We start from the raw sequence: 19,008 nt of genomic DNA, 5'->3' as shown, positions 1-19,008 counted from the left end.
GTTTGGTGGAGGGAAGGCCATCTTCACCGGCACAGCGCTCTCCCCTGGGAATTCACGGGCACCTGCCAGCTGCACCCACCCTGACTGGCATCTGCCTTCTGAGTCTTCATCTCTGGGGCTGACAGAGGTTTGGCAGGCCCAGGACTGAGGACAGAACCTCCATGGAGACTGAAGGGGTCATCGCCAGTTTGTTTTGAAGACTGTTCTGGAACACTCTGTGTCTGGTGTCTTCTGCAGTGTCTCCATATGACATGGTATCACCAAAGTCCGACAGACAGAGCTTTGCATGCCAGCTCTGCCACCTATCAGCCAACGGCTGTTGGGAAGGAGCTTTCTCCTCCACAACCTCGACTTGTCCTTTTGGGACCTGGGTGGGAGGTTAATAACATTCATTGCCTTTTTCCTAGTTTTTTTTGTGTGTATGTGTGTGTGTGTGTGTGTGATAGAGAAGTAAATAAGATGACTGTCTTCTTTTTACTTTTTATTTATTTTTATTTTTTCAGACAGAATCTCAGTCTGTCACCTAGGCTGGAGTGCAGTAGTGTTATCTCGGCTCAGTGCAACCTCGGTCTCCTGGGTTCAAGCGATTCTCCTGCCTCAGCCTCCCAAGCAGCTGGGATTACAGGTGCACACAACCACCCAGCTAATTTTTGTATTTTGAGTAGAGACGGGTTGTGCTATGTTGGTCAGGCTGGTCTTGAACTCCTGACCTCAAGTGATCCACCCATCTTGGCCTCCCAAAGTGTTGGGATTACAGGCGTGAGCCACCACACCTGGCTGACTGTCTTTTTTAGAGACAGGGTTACTGTCACATAGGCTGGAGTGCAGTGAATCCTCCCACCTCAGCCTTCCAAGTAGCTGGGACCACAGGCATGCACCACTACGCCTGGCTAATTGTTTAAAAAAATTTTTTTTATAGCGATGAGGTCTCGTTACATTGACCAGGCTCGTCTTGAACTCCTGGGCTCAAGCAATCCTCTCACCTTGGCCTCCCAAAGTGCTGGGACTACAGGTGTGAGCCACTGCGCCCAACAGAGATGACTGTCTTAAAGTATTTTATAACCATAAAAAGCTCTGGAAGACTTAGTGATCACAGTGTGACGTGTAGCAAATCACTTAGCTTCTCTGGGACTCAATTTTCTCCTCCATAAAATGGGGGCTAAGTCTGTAGGCTAACTCTACATGATAGGGTTGCTGTGAAGAGTAAGTTAGTCTATGCAAAGGGATTAGAACAGTGCCTGGCACATAGAGAGCACTCAAAATGTTGGCCAGTGTTGGTATCATGTGTTATATAGCGTTAGGGGCAGCATGGCGCAGGGGAAGCCGCGAAGTCCCGGGTGAAATGCTCTGGAAACATCCTTGCCAGCGCCCTCCTGGGCTCATCTGAGCTGCGCCCCCTCCTTGGCCGTGACCGCCGTGACCCTATGGTGCAGGTTCCCTCTGTGGGCCCTGGTCTGACTGCTCAGCCCCGCTTGGCCTGCCACTGGGCGAGGAGCTTGGGGAAGCTGTCAAGACACTCTCCTCTGTGGACGGAAAACACTGCGCAGCTGGGGCTGACCGTGGTGGAGGGCCTCCCCCACTCCCTGCAGCAAGGCAAGGCCCAGTGGCGTTTTCTTTTTGGGGGGACCAGAGCCGGCAGGGGGAGCTGCAGCTGGAGGCTGACAGGAAGCAGATGTGGCGGCCAGGAGAGTGGGGAGGTGGAGGGTTCTCCGGAGACGGAGGCCACACAGGTCAGGGCTCTGCGGGGCAGGAGAAATAAACCAGCCCTCTCCACCGCGGGGCGCCATGGGGAGCACCACCGCTGGGCTCTTCAAAGGCTCTGGACAGCTGGGGGATAGAGAGGCACCACCCTCCCACCCCCACCCAGCTTGGGAGCTCAGGAGAGATCGAGCCCTGGGTGGTGGGAGACCTGGGTTCCAAGGCCCCTTGATACCAGCTGACTGGTCACCCTGCTCATGTCCTGTCTCCTCTTGGGGCCTCGGTGTCCCCAGTGCACACAGTAGGTGCTAAACAGTAGCCTAACGACTGGGAGAGGGGAAGGGCCCAGACACACGCTCTTGAGGGATCCTTTAGATTGGGTCCTGGGAGAGCTGATCCTGAATGTGGAGATGGGGGACAGGTGGTCAGGGAGGCTGCGCTGGGACTGAGCTTGGCAGGATGGAGATGGCGAGGCAGGTGAGGCCGTTGCCAGCTTGGGGATGGTGACATAAGCCAGGAATGGGCCTGGCATTATGGAAGGGGCATGGTGAGGAGCCCTGCCCAGCCAGATGCTAGGGCGATATCGGGGCAGGGGCCGAGGGCTGGAGCCACTGCAGAGACTCGGTTCCTGTGGGGCTTGGGTGCATGGGCTGGGCGCTGCCTCTCCGCTTAAGTCACAGAAGGGGTCGTAAGGACCCAGCCCCCAGGACGGTCAGCACAGACCCCAGCAGCCCCCATACATCTGAGGCCCTGCAGAAACTGGACTGTTCCTGACTCCTACCCCCAGCCAGCCACCATTATCTGCCTTCCCTCCTCCCCTCCTCCCTCCCAGGCCACTTATCTGCCCTTCCAGGCTCCAAGCTATCCTCCAGGCCCCCAGTCTACTGACCTTCTACCCCATCAGAGCTCTGCCCCACATCTCTCCCTCAGGGGAGCCTTCCCCCAATAGCTCCCAGAGCTCTCTCCCCTCCTGCCTCCTCTGTCTTCTTGTCCTTTGTGGTGACTCAGCACACATGGAAGGCCCACCCCACCCCTGGCTCCTCCATCCCCCGCTACCTCATCGACAGTGACCTTTCCCTCCCACCACCCCTCAGCCACACCCTAGACTTGGGCTTCTTCAGAAACCACCCGTCTCTGCCCCCTCCTTTTCTCCTTCCATTCCACTGGCTCCCAGACTCCCCCCAGTCCACAGGCCCACCAGGCCTCCCTCTCCACCGGGCCTCTCTAGCTTCCCCTTCCTGCTGATGCCCCATGATGAAGCACAGTCGTCATGCTTTTACAAATATGCCCACCCCCCAGCCATCTGCCCTCTGGAGTGCTTGCCCAGCCAACCTCTGTCCTGTAGACCCTCTGTACACCAGGCCTGGCCTGCACCTGCCAGGCGAGCTGTGCTGGAGCAAGTCACGGAACTAGGCTGACACCTGCCACTGCATTAGGATCACGTACCTCCCCCGGGCCTGGGATGCGGCTGGGTGGTCCAGCCAGCTTTCCCTAGCAGGCTGCTTCCTCGCTCGTCCTTCCTCAAGCCCGCCCCAGCCCGCCTCACTCCTACCTGAGAACTTTGTCTTCCACTTGCTGAGAAAACAGAAGCGTTGGATGTGAGGTTCTTCTTGCATCATCCAACCCATGGACCTTCCTAATTACCCCCTCTTCTCCCTCCCTCCTGTGCCGATGGGTGAAGCATCTCCCGTTTTTCCCCTGAATCATCAGCCTTTTGCTGTCTTCTAGATCATTCTCACCAGACTGCACTGGGCTCCAGGCTCTACCATCTCCACAACACCTAGCTCCAGGGCTCCTTCCTGGTTGTGGCTACTGCTGTGATTCTCTCCACAATCAAACTCTCCTCAAGAGACTGGACAATGAGGCATTCCCTCTGCAGCCAGATCCACACCAGCCTCCCCTGACACTGCTCCATGGACACTGCCCCGACCTCCAGGCCAGCTACACATCAGCACCTCCACTCTCGCCCTCACGCCTGACTGGCCGGGCTTCTGTGCTTCTCAAACCTTGGTTGTAGTTCAAGTTCCCCAGGTAAAAGTGATACTTTTGTTTTGCTTTGTAAAACTTTGAGGACCGTCTCCTTATTGCCAAATTTCCAAGGCACTCCTCTGTGGTCTCTATACCTGACATTTGAGCACCAAGCACCAGTCAAGCCTCCAACAGCACTTCCCGAACCCCACCCCTGGCTTCCAGGACTCCACGCTCCCTGGTTCTCTTTCTCCTTATTGGGTCTTCCTCCTCTATCTGACCATCAAACACTGGGATTCAGCAACACTTGGTCTAGGGAATCCCTTCTCTACTCCGTCCACATTCTTTCTACAGGAACTCAAATCCATTCCCTACCATGTTTAGGTTGATGACACCCACTTATGTATGGGCCATCTTGACTTCTCACATGAGCTTCAGAATTACAAATCTAACTGCCTTCTTGACATCTCTAATTGGATTACTGCGAACATCTCAAATGTAATCTGTATCAGAGGAGCCTTGCTTTCATTTCCAACACCTGTGTCCCAGCCAGGCTGCCCAGTTCAGGAACAAGCTCCTCCATCCACTCAGGTGCTCTAGCCTGCCTGGGGTGGGACTGTTCTCCAGGGCTCCTGTTCTTCCCCCACATTCCACCACCAATCTGATGATGCTTGGTGTCGCATCCAGCTCCAGAGCCTCCTCCAGAGTTCAGCCCCCTCCCAGCTTGTATGAGGGCTACGGTGTTGTCTTTCTCACTGGTCTCCCCACTCAATCTCTGCACACAACCAGAGTAACTGACTTAAAATGAATCTGAAAGCCCTGCTGCTCTCGGGTTCCTCAAGTGCCCCCAGGGCTCTGTGACCGCCCCGTCTAGCCCTCTGCCCCAAGCCTCTCACTGCCCTCTCCTGCGCCTTCACTGAACTGTGGGCCTGGAGTGCCCCAAGTCCTTATGGCCTCAGGGCATTTGTACCTGCTGTGCCCTCTTCCTAGGATGGCCAGCCCCCAACCTGTGATAGGCCTAGCTTCCCCCTGTCCTCCAGGTCCCCAAGTCAGCAGCAGCTCCTCTGAGTGATTTTCCCTGTGCAGCTGCCTGAGGTAAGACCTTCCTAGGAGGAGCTGGCCCCATCTCTCCCACATGCCTGGGCCTGGTACACACAGCCTCCCTGTTGACACTGGCCGACTGGATGGATCAAGGAAGGAAATTGGAGTTTCCTGCTGCTTCCTGCTGTCCTCACGTCTCTGTCTCACAACAGCAAGCCCTGTTCACTAGTTTTATAATTTGCCGGGATTCTCTGGTCTCAAGATCTTGGTACAGTTGCCCCACCATTCTCCTTCCCTTCCCTTCCCTCCCATTTCAGATGAGACAAGGAAAGAAAGAGTCAACTTAGAGACATATCCCTCGTACGAGGGAGTAAACTGAGGCCCGGTAAGGGAGAAGTCACCCTCCCGTGGTCCTTCCGAGAAGGCCCCAGCCCGCCCGGCTCACCTGCTTGTGCGGGTACACGTTGATGTGGCACTTGATGCACTCCTGCCCCATGTTGGCCCAGGAGTTCCCGCTCATCCATTTTCTCTTGCACTTGGGACACTTGTACTCGCCGAAGCAGCGCTTTTTGCCCTGGTATGGAGTCAGGCCCTCGCCTTTGGGGCGTGCCTACAGGGCAGGAAGCAAACACAGGGGATTGGGGTCCAAAGGCCAAGATGATGCCCCATGGGGTTCCCCTGGCCTCTGCCTCAGTCTTCATGTCCTGTGTCCATGTGTACAGGCCCCTTTTGCCCCCAGTCTAGATAATATCAGGGATGTCCCCAGAGCACAGACAGGATCCAAAGGCTGGGAGATACATGGGGAACAGAAAACAGAGGAGATGGTGAAAAAACAGAGGAGCACGTCTCTTCTAGATTTAAGGAGTAAAGTATTCAGTGGTGGCTGGAAATTACTTCCTTAACTCACACGTCATCAAGGGCAGCTGGTCTCATGGGCCTGCACACAGGCACTCTTTGACCTACCCAGCAGTGTGCTTTAAAGGGTCATTGAAGAGGCAGTACAAGCACGGAAACTGGTGGCAGTGCCAATGAGTCTTCCTCCTCCCTGCACCCAGTCAACTCCTCTACTAGGAGGCAATCCAATGTCCCTCATACCACTCCAAAGGCGGGCCCTGCATTTACAGATGCATATGACATACAAATTTGTACGTACATTCTTTTCCCTCATGAAAATGGAAACAGATTATCCATCTGGTTCTGCATCTTCCATTTTAAAACTATATCTTATTTTGTTTTTTCGAGACAGGGTCTCGATGTATTGGCCAGGCTGGACTCAAACTCCTGGGCTCAAGGGATCCTCCTGCCTCAGCCACCTGAGTAGTTGGGACTACAGGTGCATACAGCTGTGCCTGGCTACTGTTTTCTTACTGAATAATACATGTTAGAGTTTTCCCTACATCACTACAAATACAGCTACTGCATTCGGTTTAACAGCTGCACACAGTATGAGTCCATGCAAGCTCCATAGTGCATGGACCAGTTACTATTTTAGAACATCAAGCTTGTTTCTGTTCTTCCATCATTACAAACAATGCTCTAATGAACAACTTCATATGTGTATCATTTTGCACATGTGTGAGTGTATTTGTGAATACAGAAGTAAAATTGTTGGGTCAATGGGTATGAGCACCACTAATTTTTAAAGAGCAAATTCCCACTGCCCCTCCCCACATACTGCAGGTATCCCAACTTAACATTCCACATCAGCATCAACAGAGTTTTCATTATCACCAATCTAAGAGGTAGAAAATCTTCTCAGAGGAGCTTTGACTTTCATGTCTTTTATTATGAGCAAGAGTGAATTTGCCATGCATTTAAGAATCACTTGTGTTTCATTTGTGAACTATTTGTTCATACTCTTTGTGATTCTTTTTTCCTGCAAGAGTAGCCTAATATTTTTCTTGTTGATTTGTAACTGCATTTTATATATGAAAGAAACAAGCTGTCTCCCACACAGTGTTATTTTAACAGCTTTACTGAGATATAATTCATGTATCTTACATTTTACCCATTTAAAGTGGACAAATCAATTGGTTTTAAGTATATTCACAGAGTTCTACAGTCATCACCACAATCTAATTTTAGAATATCTTTATTGCCCCCCAAAAGTAGCCCTATACCCAGTAATAGTCCTTCCCCATCCTACTCCCACTTCCTTACCCCACACAGCCCTAGGCAGTCACTAATGTACTTTCTGTCTGTCTGGATTTCCCCATTCTAGGTATTTAATATAAGTAGAAACATACAACATTTGTCCTTTTGTGTCTGGTTTCACTTAGCATCATGTTTTCAAGGTTTATTCATGCTACAGCATATGTCAACACTTCAGTCCTTTTTGTTGCCAAATAATATTCCATGGTATGGATATGCCATGTTTTATTAGCCCATTTATCAGATGATAGACACTGGGGCTTTCTCTAATGTTTGGCTATTATGAATAATGCTATTATGAACATTCACATGCAAGCTGCAAGTGTTTTTAAAAGTTGAATGAGTTACCCTAATATTTGCAAATGGGAGATTTCACACAAATACGACCACTCTGATCTAGAATCCCTGCCGGCTGAGGTTAAGGAGTGGCTACCCCATCAGCTTCCTCCACATCGCCTCTGCTCCCACCAGCTGCAGCTGAATTTATGTTCTCTACTAGGTCTTCGCAGGCTTTGAGTTGGAGAGGCTTAAACGCAGGCTCTCCACGGTGGCTATTCAAAGTGTGGTCCCCGGACCAACAGCGACAGCGCCACCAGCTTGTTAGAAATGTAGAGTCTCAAGCTCCACCTTGGATCTGCAGAATCAGAACTACATTTTAACAAGAGCCCCAGGGAATTAATATGCCATTACATTAAAGAAGCACTGGGCTATGAGATGATGTTGCCATAGTAACTTTCCTTGGGGAACTGCCCATTTATGAAGTGGTGCGTAATGGTTAAGGGCACACACTCTGGATCCAGATCCTAGTTCTGGGATCTTGGGTAAGTTACTTTACAAGGATAAGGACAGTAACTACCATATAAGACTGTTCTGAGGATTAAATGAGCTGAGGATTAAATGCAAAACATTTAGAACAGTGCCTCGCACATAAGGCAAAACAGGAATATTAGTGCTATTATTATTTATTAATGTAGAACAAAAAGTGGTATATAAAATGGGTACATAGTTTCTTCCTTTAGTAATCATGCCTCTTTGTCCCAGGCGCCATTACTACCACTCGGTGATAGCCTGCTAGAATTTCAGGCAAAACACTAAGGGGGGACATGCGTGCTGAGTGCGCAAACCTAAAGTTAGAAAGTGACACCAACACCACCCTGATCTCCTGGGCCCACTGCCTAAAGTCTTTGGATCCTCAGTGGCCTTCCTGGCAGCTGTAACATTCTTGGGAGAAGTTTCAGCCTGAGTTCCAGGGCAGGGCTGCCCTCAGCACTGGTCAGATCTGAGAGAGGGGTCAGCCACACCCGAGGGAGTGCTCAGTGGGCAGCCAGGGCCCAGGGGCCAGTCAGTTTGTAATAGAGGGGTCAACGTGTGCCTCTGAAGGCACACTGAGCTCTGTTGATCTCAAGTTAGTGGGTGTCCCTCTGACCATTTCTGGTGCCCGCTTCTCCTTCACCTGGGGTCTGGAACCTGTGGCTTCTAAGCCATCCCCTCTATCACAACCCCTCATCTTCCATCATCTGAAATAAAGCACTGGATGAACTCACTCCCCCATGTCTCCCCAGAAGCATCTACGTCTTCAGAGGGGATAAGGGGGCAGGCGTGGGTGCCTCCCTGATGCTGAGGTCTGAGATTCCTTGATTGAAGGTGGGAACTTGGGGACTCTTACCAGCCAGGCCCACTCTGGAGCTGGTTCTGCAGGCCTCTTAGCTCAGGGAGCTCACAGGACCAGGTGCCTGGCCTCACACAGTTGGGGCAAAGGGCAGGGGTCAAGGTACCAGAAGGAGGGGTCAAGTCATTCCAGGACACTGGGCAGAGTGAAGCATGGGGACAGAGGCCACACTGGAGGTGGACTCTGGGAATTTGTTCCCCGAGCCCCTGCTTCAGAAATGAACAGGAAGGAAACCCACACAGATAAAGGAGACACTGAGTGCGAACTGAAGGGAACAGAAAAATGAAAGAGAAGAGTGAGGGGTGAGCCAGGAAGCATGGACGCACCATGTAATTAGAAAAGCAGCCGTCTGGAGCCATCCATCAGGGCGTGTGGGCTGCTTGGCAGGCAAGGGATGGGGCCCCAGCCTCCTGCAGGACCAGACGTCCTCAGTGCACCATTCCCATGGCTGCTGTCAGGCCAGGCACTGGGAGGGCCTGGCTCCAACATGCCATTGCATGGGATGTGGCTCAAATTGTGGTCTCCAGGACCAGATGCCTGCAATGACATCTGGCTCTGCCTGTGACTATCTGGGGGGTTCCTTGTCAAATTATTCAAACTCTCCGTGCCTTGGTTTCCTCATCTGGAAACCAGGATGATGACAAAGGACCTGCCTCCCAGGGCTGTTGGGATTTGACACATTCATGCGTGTAAAGGTCTCAGCTCAGTTGCTGGCACACTGCAAGTGCTCGGTCACCATTAGCTATTTCAGGGTGATTCTCTTCTTCCTTGCCTGCACTAGGAGAGGGAGCAGAGGTGTCTGAGGTATTGCAGAGGCTAGGGCTGAGGTCCGCAGGCATTAGTCCCAGGAGGATGGTTCCAGAGATGGGAGGGAAACCTGGGAGGGACATCTGGGTCACTCTCTATCCCTGGGTAGGAACGGATTGGCAAGCAAAAGAAGAAACAGCATTAGGCGTCTTCGCTTTCTAGAATTCTCATGGAAGGACCATGCTGCAGAAGCTCTGGGGACACTGGTGGCAGAGGTTGAGGAAAGAGGAAAGAGAACTGGCTTTAGTGTGGCACCGCCTGCGTGCTGGGCTTTATGCTCAGGACTCCACAGCCCACCAGGCCCCCAACGAACTCTCCTAGAATCCTGTGGGGCAGGGGACATTATCAACCCATTTAACAGATGGTGAAACTGAGGCACAGGGAATGGGTGGGACGTGCCAAAGTGCTTCCAGTGCGTGAAGGGCAGCAGGCTAGGCCCAGCAGGCTCTTCCACAAGGCCACACTTGATTCACCTCTTGTCTGTCATCCCCAAAATTGTCCCCACCATGATGGAGGCTTGTGCTGTTGGGGAGAGACCCCCTAGCAGGAATTTTATAAGAAAATTCCTAGGGCCTCCCCTCAGCCCAGTCCAGTGTCAGGCCTTGGCTGTGACCTCCGTAGAGGTGGCCTGTAGGGCAGGGGTAAAGGCAGTGGATGGAGGAGAAGACAGGACTGTGGGCAGCTCTCAGCAGCGAGGAGCCACTTCCTGGAAGGGTTCAGTCCCGACACTGTTTATGCTTACAAATGAGGGCAGGGCCAAGGGGAGAAGGAATTTCTAACAGAACAAAGGCTTCTCTACTCACCACCCCCCCACCCCCCCACCATCCCCCAGCCCCGCCTCCTCCCAGAAAGGCACAGCCTCTTCTCATAAACTTCAGCATGAAACAGACGGTAACTGCTGACAGCACTGCAGGGGCCACCACCCGCCCGGTTGGGAAGGATGCCAGGCCTGACCAGGCTCTCCTGACCCAGGCCCCTGCCATGTACCCCTCTGGGGGATGACATCTGCCAGGAGGCTGGGCAAAGCTCACTGGAGCTCAGAAACCACCCCTTGTAGCACAGACAGGCCCTTTGGGGACCCGAGAGGCAAGAGGACTCACTCAAGGACACACTCAGTAAATCTGACTGAGCTCGGGGGAGGGAGGGATCCTCTGACTTCCAGACTGGGGCTTGGATCGTCACAGGAGGGCAGCCTGGGAAGTGGGAAACTGTGGCCAGCGTGGGGGTGGGAAGGAGGAGCCAAGCCAAGGAGCAAAGAAGGCAGCACTGCAGGGCGGGGAAGTGGGAGGGGCCCCCCAGGCAAGCCAGCGGCTGGGGAAGAGATGTGGAGGAGGCTCACACTGGCTGGGTACTTCTTCAGAACGGTTCAGTGTTTTCTTCCCATCCCTGCGTGAAATCTCTTGCGGTTGGCTGGGAGGTGGTGAGCTCCCTTTTACTGGGGGTATGCAAGCAGAGGCTGAGTTAACAAGTATCAGGGAGGCTGCTGAGGGGGCCTTTGCCCTGGTCAGGCAGGTGGATCTGGTGACTCTGGAGGCACTTCCACCTCTACAGTCCTTCCAACCCCTGCATCTGGTAAAGGCCAACCAGGCAGGTGTGCAGACAGGCACTCTGAGATGCTGCTGGGTGGGGACTGAACAGGTATATTTTCCTACTGTATTTCTATATGACAACTTCAAACTTCTGTAAGCCTTCAAACTTTAAACAAATGTGCATTCCTTATCCTAAGCAAATCCATCTCTGGGCGACTATCCCAAGGAAATTATCAGACATGTGGACAAAAGAGATGTTCAGAAATGTCCATTACAGCATGAGTTAGGACAATGTAAATCTGGAATGAGCAAAATATTCAAATACAATGCCTGGGTTCCCTAAATTACGTTGTACCCTTTGGATGAATGACAACAAAGCCATTAAAATAGTTATGGTGATTTTTTTTAGGGGTTTGGGAAAATACTTATAAAGAGAGCAGGATAAGCAACCGAAGACAACCGCTGCACAAGAACAGGACTGGCAGGAAAGCAGCCACAAAGGCTGAGAGACAGGACTGTTGATGATCTTACTTCTGCAGCTTACTCTCTTTCTTAACGAATGAATTGCCTTTAATGAGTGGGTTACCGTCTTGGAAGAAGATGATAACCAGCCCACTCCCTGCCCCGCAGGCCCCTCCTGCCCCCTAGGGGGCGCACTGTGCTTTCACAAGGTGACAGAAACCCCAGAGATGGTGGCTCTGGCCACACTCCTGCCCCTGCAGGTGCGGACCCTGGGGCCTGAGCACTGGCTGGCCTCAGGCTGCTGGTTCTGTTGGATCATGCTCATGTCCATAGAGCTAGCCGCCCAACCATGGAAGGCACTCCCCACCCCTGGGTCCCTTCTGCTCCTTCCATTTTAAGGGAAGTCAGACATGTCCACACACTGTCACGTAACACCAGAGCCTGACTGGTCACTCCTCCCCAGCTGCTTGAAGTCCCACCACGAGTGAGTGATCCTTTAGGGTGAAGCTTGATCTCCTCACCCCTTTGAGACAGTGAATCCCTTTTGCACAGAGGTGACATTGTGGCCTTTGGATGTTGAGGCAGAGAATCACAGGGACTGGGAGGGGAGCAGGGTGGGCACTGGGAGCCTGAGGCTGTGCCCTGCACACCATGACTCCAGGCTTCACTGTGCCCCAGGATGCACGGCCTCTGCTCTCTGGATATGGGTTCCAGCCAGGCCTCGATACCTCCCAGCCTGAGGTAAGCGCCTCACCCCCAGACCTGGCCTTGCCACTCCCATCTGCACAGGGGCGCAGGCCTGTGCCCTGCCAAGCCCTGGGATGGAGAAATCACTGTTCCTCCATCGCTGTGTATTTTTGGTCAGGGCCAGGCCCTCTTTATGCCCTGACAACCACCCATGAGCTAAGTACGGTTAGTCCCAGGTTTCGGATGGGAACGCTGACGCATGAAGAGGTTACATGGCTTGCCAAAGCTACACTGTCAGGAAATGGAGCAGTCCAGATCTGAGCCCAAGCCCCTTAACATGGGCTCACTTTCTAAACTGCTATGCAACATGCTGGGATTGCACAAAGAAGAGACCCACCAAGCCGGGATGGTGAGAAACAGGAAGGGGCCACTGTTCTCATGGGTCCTGGCACGCTGGGGGCATCCCTCCCCATCTCTGGGCCTCAGTTTTCCCATCTCCAGAATGAGAGTTTGGACTGACTGCTGGGCAGGGTCACTGGCCTCCCAGGAGGCCCATAACTCAGCATGTGCCTGGCAGCCCACTCACGCTCCGCCCTCCCATGGAGCACAAGGCCGGCCCCACCGTGCGTCCAGCTGAGAGGCTCTGGCTGGAGCCAAGAGGAGCAGGGGGAGGAAATAAAGAACAGATGGGCTGCCCGCCGGCCCCTGTCCCGCCTGGTCTGCCCAGTCTGCGTGCTTTCCTGCAGCCCTGCCGCTGAGGTGGCCCTGGGCTCCAGTCTACCTTCCCAGAGAGGAAGATCCCCAGTCTCAGGAGTTTGAGAAAGACTTTCCACTGATGCAGAAACAGAGGTCACAGGGGTGGGGCAACGAGTCCACAGAGGGAGTGCAGGGCTGACCATGGACTCACGACCCCAGCCCAGGACCCTCTGTGTGGCCTTGCTGGCCCTTGCCAGAGGAGGCAGAAGGTCCCTGGTCATTCTCCCTAGTGTCTCTCTTTGAGCCTGGGGCAGTGTGGAGTAAACAGGGGATAGAGGTCAGAGGTCCAGGTTGGGCCCTGGCTCTCCCACGCCTTTCTTTTTTCTTCTTTCTTTTTTCTTTTTCTTTTTTTTTTTTTTTGAGACAGAGTCTTGCTCTGTCACCCAGGCTGGAGTGCAGTGGCGTGATCTCGGCTCACTGCAAGCTCCGCCACCCAGGTTCACGCCATTCTTCTGCCTCAGCCTCCTGAGTAGCTGGGCCTACAGGCACCTGCCACCATGCCCAGCTAATTTTTTGTATTTTTAGTAGAGATGGGGTTTCACCGTGTTAGTCAGGATAGTCTCGATCTTCTGACCTCGTGATCCGCCCACCTTGGCCTCCCAAAGTGCTGGGATTACAGGCGTGAGCCACGGCGCCTGGCCAGAGCCTCGGTTTTTCTATCTTCCATGTGACGGGGCTGTTCTGGTGGAGCTGGAGACACTAACATTCAATGAGCACCTACAATGTGCCACACGCTTTCTGACCTGACTCTCAAGAGCCCTTTCATTTGACAGGAGAGCAAACTGAGGCACAGAGAGGCCAACCAACCTGCTCAAGGCCACACAGCTGTGGAGCCGAAGCTTAAACCCAATCTGCTGACTCCAAAACGACACTTTCCACTGAATGCGCAGCCTCTCCGAGAGACGGTTGACAGAAAATTAAAGAGAAAGCCTGCTCCTAGGAACACAGCCCCACCTCTGACCTATGACCATGGCCACCACCTCAATATTCATTTGTTCACCTAATTTACATTGAGCACCCACTCTGTACCAGGCTCTGTGGAAAATTCCAGAAATATGGAAATAAGACAGATGAAGAATACCTTGTCTTCATGGAGCTCTCAGTCCAAGGCCTTCCAAACAGGTCAGCCCTGTGACCCTTTCCCCAACCATGGCCCACACCAGTCATGAACTTCCCCAGCCACATACTCCCAGGCTCAAGCCCAAGTCGGACTGACACCTGTGAAAACATGCTTGGACTCATGCCCTCAGGCAGAGGCCACACAGACCTCCCAAGTGACAGGCATGGGACCTATGCATGGCACATGAAATTGTCTCTGATCACTGCCACGGCCTCATGAAGTCAGTACTCTTAACCCTAATGACAGATGAGGAAACTGAGGCTCGAGACAGGGGGAGCAAGTCTGCCAAGTGCTGAGCCCCTGGCTTTTCCTTCCCTTCTGTGCTCTGTGGTACTGCTTTAGGGACCAACCAAAGACCTCCACACTCACATGTCCACATGCACGGCTGGGGGAGGCAGGTGGGAGGGCTGCAGCCCTGCAGCCTGGTCCGGGCAGCTGCAGGCTCCACGGAGGCCCCGGAGGAAGCAGGCGGTCAGAGGGACAGGCGGGCTGGGCCGCGGCCTGCAGGATGCCGGGAGGGAGGAAGGACGCGGCAAGAGGCCACCCGGGGCTTCCTCTGGAGCCTCAAGGGCCTCCTTGTCTGCGCACAGCCGTCCTCGCCTCCTTGCCCAGGGCCCCCTCCCCTCTTCTGGGATCCTGCTGCAGCCCAGCATGGGTCCAGAAGGCCTGGCCTCTTGTCACCCCTCCCCCCTCACCCTGTTCCCAGCCCAAAGCCACCGCAAAAATGCCATCCTGATTCCACAACACTAGGGTTTGTCAAAGTGCAGGGAACAATGGGAGCTTTCACAGGGACAGGAAAAGGCCTCAGGAAAACCCTGGGGAGGAGGGCATGGAGTGGGGGTGTGGAGAGGAGGGAAGGGAGATAGAGAGGGGAAAACAAGCGGGAGACAGAGAGATGAGGGAGAGATCCTGGAGAGCCGGGGAGTGAGGACGTGATGTTGGGAATGAGGGGCAGGGAGTGAGAGAGTGCCCGTCAGAGCAGATAAGAGGAGGGGGGGGCGACAGGGTGCCCAGGAGAGGCAAGACATGATGCGGAAACAAACCAAAAGGGCTGGGAGACAGAGACATTCGGGGGGACGGGGCCCACAGAGACCAAGGAGCCCCTCCAGGACCCAGAGAGGTGCCAAGCCCCCCAACACTCTGTGCCTCCAGGCCCTGTGCCCGGCCCTGAGGCACCACTGCCCAGAAGGCAGCAGAAGCCCCCTCTCCAAATCCCACCCCAGCCAGGCGATTTGGCGTAATCTCAGGCAAAACTTTTTGGAAAGCAAAGACATTTTAATCACATGAACAGCCACTCCCTAAGTTATCTGTTTCCTGCTCTGGCTTTCCTCCCTTAGCAAACCACACGGATCAGAGTGGAGGGGCGGGAGGGGAAGAGGGGCCGGTCCAGAGGGGTGGAAAGCTTCCGAATCACAGGGATTGCAAAAGACAGAGGTTTCCTCTACTGCTGCAGAGACAGGGATTGCTGCTGCCTTAGTGGGTGGATGGAAGATTTGCAGCCACCCTGCTGTTCGCTGATTGCTGGAGTGGACTCTTGAGTTTGAAAACCATGTGTTGTTTCCAGGTCTTGCACATCCCTCTTTGGGTCCCGTTTGCTCAGCAAGTCCTTTCTTCTGACTGCACCCCTCTGTCCTGCTGCAGTCACCGGCCGAGCTGGGCCAGGCAGAGTCTCCCCGAATACTTAAATGAAGGCCCGCTTCAGGTTTGGGCCTCACCGCAGAGCTGAGACAAAACACTGAAGGCATGCAGGCCCCTTCCCCCTCCGGCCCCAGCTGACCTTCCACCCACAGCACTTACACTCCAATAAAGAAAAGTCGCTCCCGCAGGTGACAAGCTGCCCATCTGTGCCTTTTCCTTGCTGTTCCCTGTACGCAACACTTCACCAGTGAACGGCCATGTACCCTTCAAGAGCAAGCTCCAGGGGTACCCTGGTCTCCCTGGCCCAGAGAGGGCTAATGCCCTGCTTGGGAACTCACCCCACTGCCAAGTCCCAGGCTGGCGGCTGTGGAGCCAAGAACCCACCCGCTGCCTTCCCCTGGAGAAGGCCCTCTCCCTGAACTTCCAGGGGACTTTGTGGTCTGCACCACACACTTAGCTCCAGGAAAGGCGAGAGACATGATCTGCCCTAGGTCATGTCCTGCCCTGACCCAGCCTCCAGCTTGCCAAACTCAGAAATTTCATCGGAAATTTAAAAGAAATTCCCCAAACTGCCATCTTGTTTTCCACAAGCCTCTCCGTGTGCTGTGGTCAGGCACGCCCTCCACACCTCTTACTTCTATGGGAGCACTAGGCTCAGGCTGGGACTCAGAATCCATCGGCGGCCGGAGGGGACACCAGGAGTGGCAGTGCCTGCAAAGGGTGAGGTGTGAGGTGGACAGCAGAGGTTAGGGCAGGGCGGAGGTCACACAGATAGGAGGTGGTAATGCCGGGGCTGATCGTGGCGTGGGCTCTGTCCACTCCCAGGACGCCCCCTTGGGCTACGCTGAGCACCCTGGAAGGCTGTCTTGAGCTAGCAGTGCCATTTGCACAGGGCAGCTGGCCCCTGGCTCTGTGTCTGAAGGCGTCCCTGGCAAGGCCTGGCTAGACACGGCCGTGACCAGCCCAGCCGTCCCTGGCTGGAGGGAAGGTGGTGGGTCAAGAGGTAGAAAGGCCTCAGCCTGGAGTGAGGCTCTGGGTGTGAGGGCCACAGCCCTGGGAGGAGGGGACAGGGGAGCTCAGCTCAAAATAGTGATGGGGGAAGGGTGTGCAGGGTGGCCAAGTGCCAGAAAAGAAATCTGATCTGTCCTGGCCAGTGAAATGCTGAAGTCAGCAGTTTGGGGCCACTCTGGCAGAGGCCTGGGGGCTGGGGCCCCCACTGCTGCCTGGCAAGAGGCTGCGGGCCTGACTTCCAGCCTCGCAAAACCCTCACATAAATCACCTCCTCTCTCTGGGGTTCGATCTCCTCATCTGGCCAGTGATGGGTAGAAAGAGAAGCAAACTTTTCACCTCTGGGTGAGCGCTGGAGCTCACAGTGCTTAGGAGACTATGACAACCACAGAGAGGGGCGGAGAGTGCTGAGTCTCCCCTGCGTGCTGGGGCTGGCCACGCACAGAACCTGTAGGTAGCTTCATTGTGATCCCATTTCCAGGTGAGGAAATAGAGGCCCAGAGAGGTTAAGTCACCTGTCCAAGGTCACACAGCAAATAAGCAGCAGGCTTCGAACCATGGCCTTTCTGGCTGTTGCCCAATTCCCTCATTGCTGAGTGAGCTATCGGAGGTCCAGAAGGCCATGGACAGGTACAAAGGACACCTGTGGCACCTGTTCTTCAGGTGGGGGTGGGGGTGCTCTGCAGAGGAAGAGCTGCTCTTACGTGACTTTTACAGGGGGTCGCAGGGAGGAAGGAAGCCTCACATTTCCCACCCCTGCTGACCCTGCTTCTTCACCAAGGGGCTGGAAAGACATTCCCAAACTGACCTTTCTGCACTGTCCCCAAAGGCAATGGTGTTCTGTGCAGGAAGTTCTACAGGAAGCAGGATGATAGAGTGTCCCCAAATGGTCACTTCCCCTGCCTGGGCCCCAGGTCCCTGGCTCTAAAACCCTTACAGCTCCTGCTATGTGTGGGGTTACCTCCACCAGCCATTTCGTCCTCCCTTTAACCCCTACAGATGAGGAATCCAAGGCACAGAGAGGTTAAGCGATTTGCCTGAGGTCACACAGCCAGGAAACAGCAGAGCTGGGATCCAAACCCAGGCCTGACTGACTGCTGCAACACTGCATGCCTCCTACGTGGCCTTGAGCTCTGACCTTCTCATTGCCCTTGTCTGTGGACAGCCCCACAGGACAATAATCCCGCTGGTGCGCTGAAAAGGGAGGAGAAGGAGAAGGGGCTGGCTGGTGGTACTTGTTTTCATACCCACCTTTACACACCTCAATCTCACTCCCTGGCACACCCTGCCTCCCAACCAAATCCAGTGGAAGCTGCACTTCCTCCTGGAAGCCTCCTTGACTGCCCTGCCTGCAGGGACCCTTCTGGTCTCTGCCCCCTTGCCCCAGGGCTCATCTTGTCACTCTCTGTGCCACAGGGCCACCCTAGGACCCCCTCCACACCTACTGAAGGCAAGCTGGACACACGCCCTGCAACCCGTGTGCACATATGGCCTCTTTGCTAGGGTCTGAGACAGCGCCTTTAAAGTGCTGATGGGGTGGAGCACCAGCCAGATGCAGACCTGCCCCCAGGGAGCGCCTTTCCCAGAGGAGCAATCGGTGGTGTGGGAGCCAGGCTGACCATTGCACAGTAACCGTACCACACACAGGGCTGGGAGTGCCAGTCCATATTCCCCAGCAGGAAGCGAAGGTTCATTCTGAAGCCACACGGCTGTGCTCGTTTTTCTGATTCCAGATTCCAGATTCCTGAGCCCCTGCTTCTAGAGGACGCACTGTTCTTCGCTCATAAGAGCACGCACAGGACCATCGGGGCATTGGTACACTGCATGCTGCTGCCCCAGCCCTGGAGTCTCAGAATCAATAGGTCTGGGGAGGCCTGAGAACCAGAGTCTCTCACAAATGCCCGGGCGATGCAGCTGCTGCTGGTCTGGGGACCCACCTGGGGAGCCACCGCCCCAGGGATCCTGATCACAGTCTGTTAAAGTCCAGTCAGATACTGTCACCTCGACGCTGCCCCCATATGCCCATTCTACAGCCCAGGAAACTGAGGCACAGAGAAGGCAAGTGACTTGCTCAAGCCATACAGGAAGTTAGGGTCAGAGCTGGGAGTGGAGCACGGGGCTCCTCACCCCAGGAGCTGGGCTGGTTGCAGGACAGTGAGGCTGCTGTGCTTGAGCGGGGAAACAGTCTGGATTGGGGGAGAAAGGGCCATCTCTTTAAAAGCAAGACTGGTGGTGGTGTCGGTGGCGGCGGGGTACTGGGGAGGGCTGGCCTGGCTCTCCTGGCCCAGCCCCAAACCTGTGACTCCTCGGCATCTGGAAACCATCACTGGGAACAATGATCGTGGAGCAGGAGGCCGGACTGCTCAGGGGCTCCAGCCCTGTCTGTTCAGGAAGGCAAAGGAACACAGAGCCCGCAGGCACCTCCTGCCCCCACCTCCACCACTGATGTTTGCCTTGGCACCAATACACACAGT

General features: G+C 54.5%; 1 protein-coding gene across 1 annotated transcript in view; it reads right to left on the bottom strand.

The window, feature by feature from the left end:
* Positions 1–19,008, bottom strand: part of ZCCHC24 (zinc finger CCHC-type containing 24) — a 63,444-nt gene that overhangs the window by 5,468 nt on the left and 38,968 nt on the right. The window contains exon 3 of the mRNA XM_025396486.1: positions 5,153–5,317. Within this exon, the coding sequence (XP_025252271.1) occupies positions 5,153–5,317 (165 nt within the window). The remainder of the gene's footprint in view (positions 1–5,152; positions 5,318–19,008) is intronic.

This window comes from Theropithecus gelada, chromosome 9 (genome assembly GCF_003255815.1).
Source record: "Theropithecus gelada isolate Dixy chromosome 9, Tgel_1.0, whole genome shotgun sequence".
Classification (NCBI taxonomy): Eukaryota; Metazoa; Chordata; class Mammalia; order Primates; family Cercopithecidae; genus Theropithecus; species Theropithecus gelada.
Note: the sequence above shows the minus strand (reverse complement) of the source record. Positions and strands in the feature narration are given on the sequence as shown.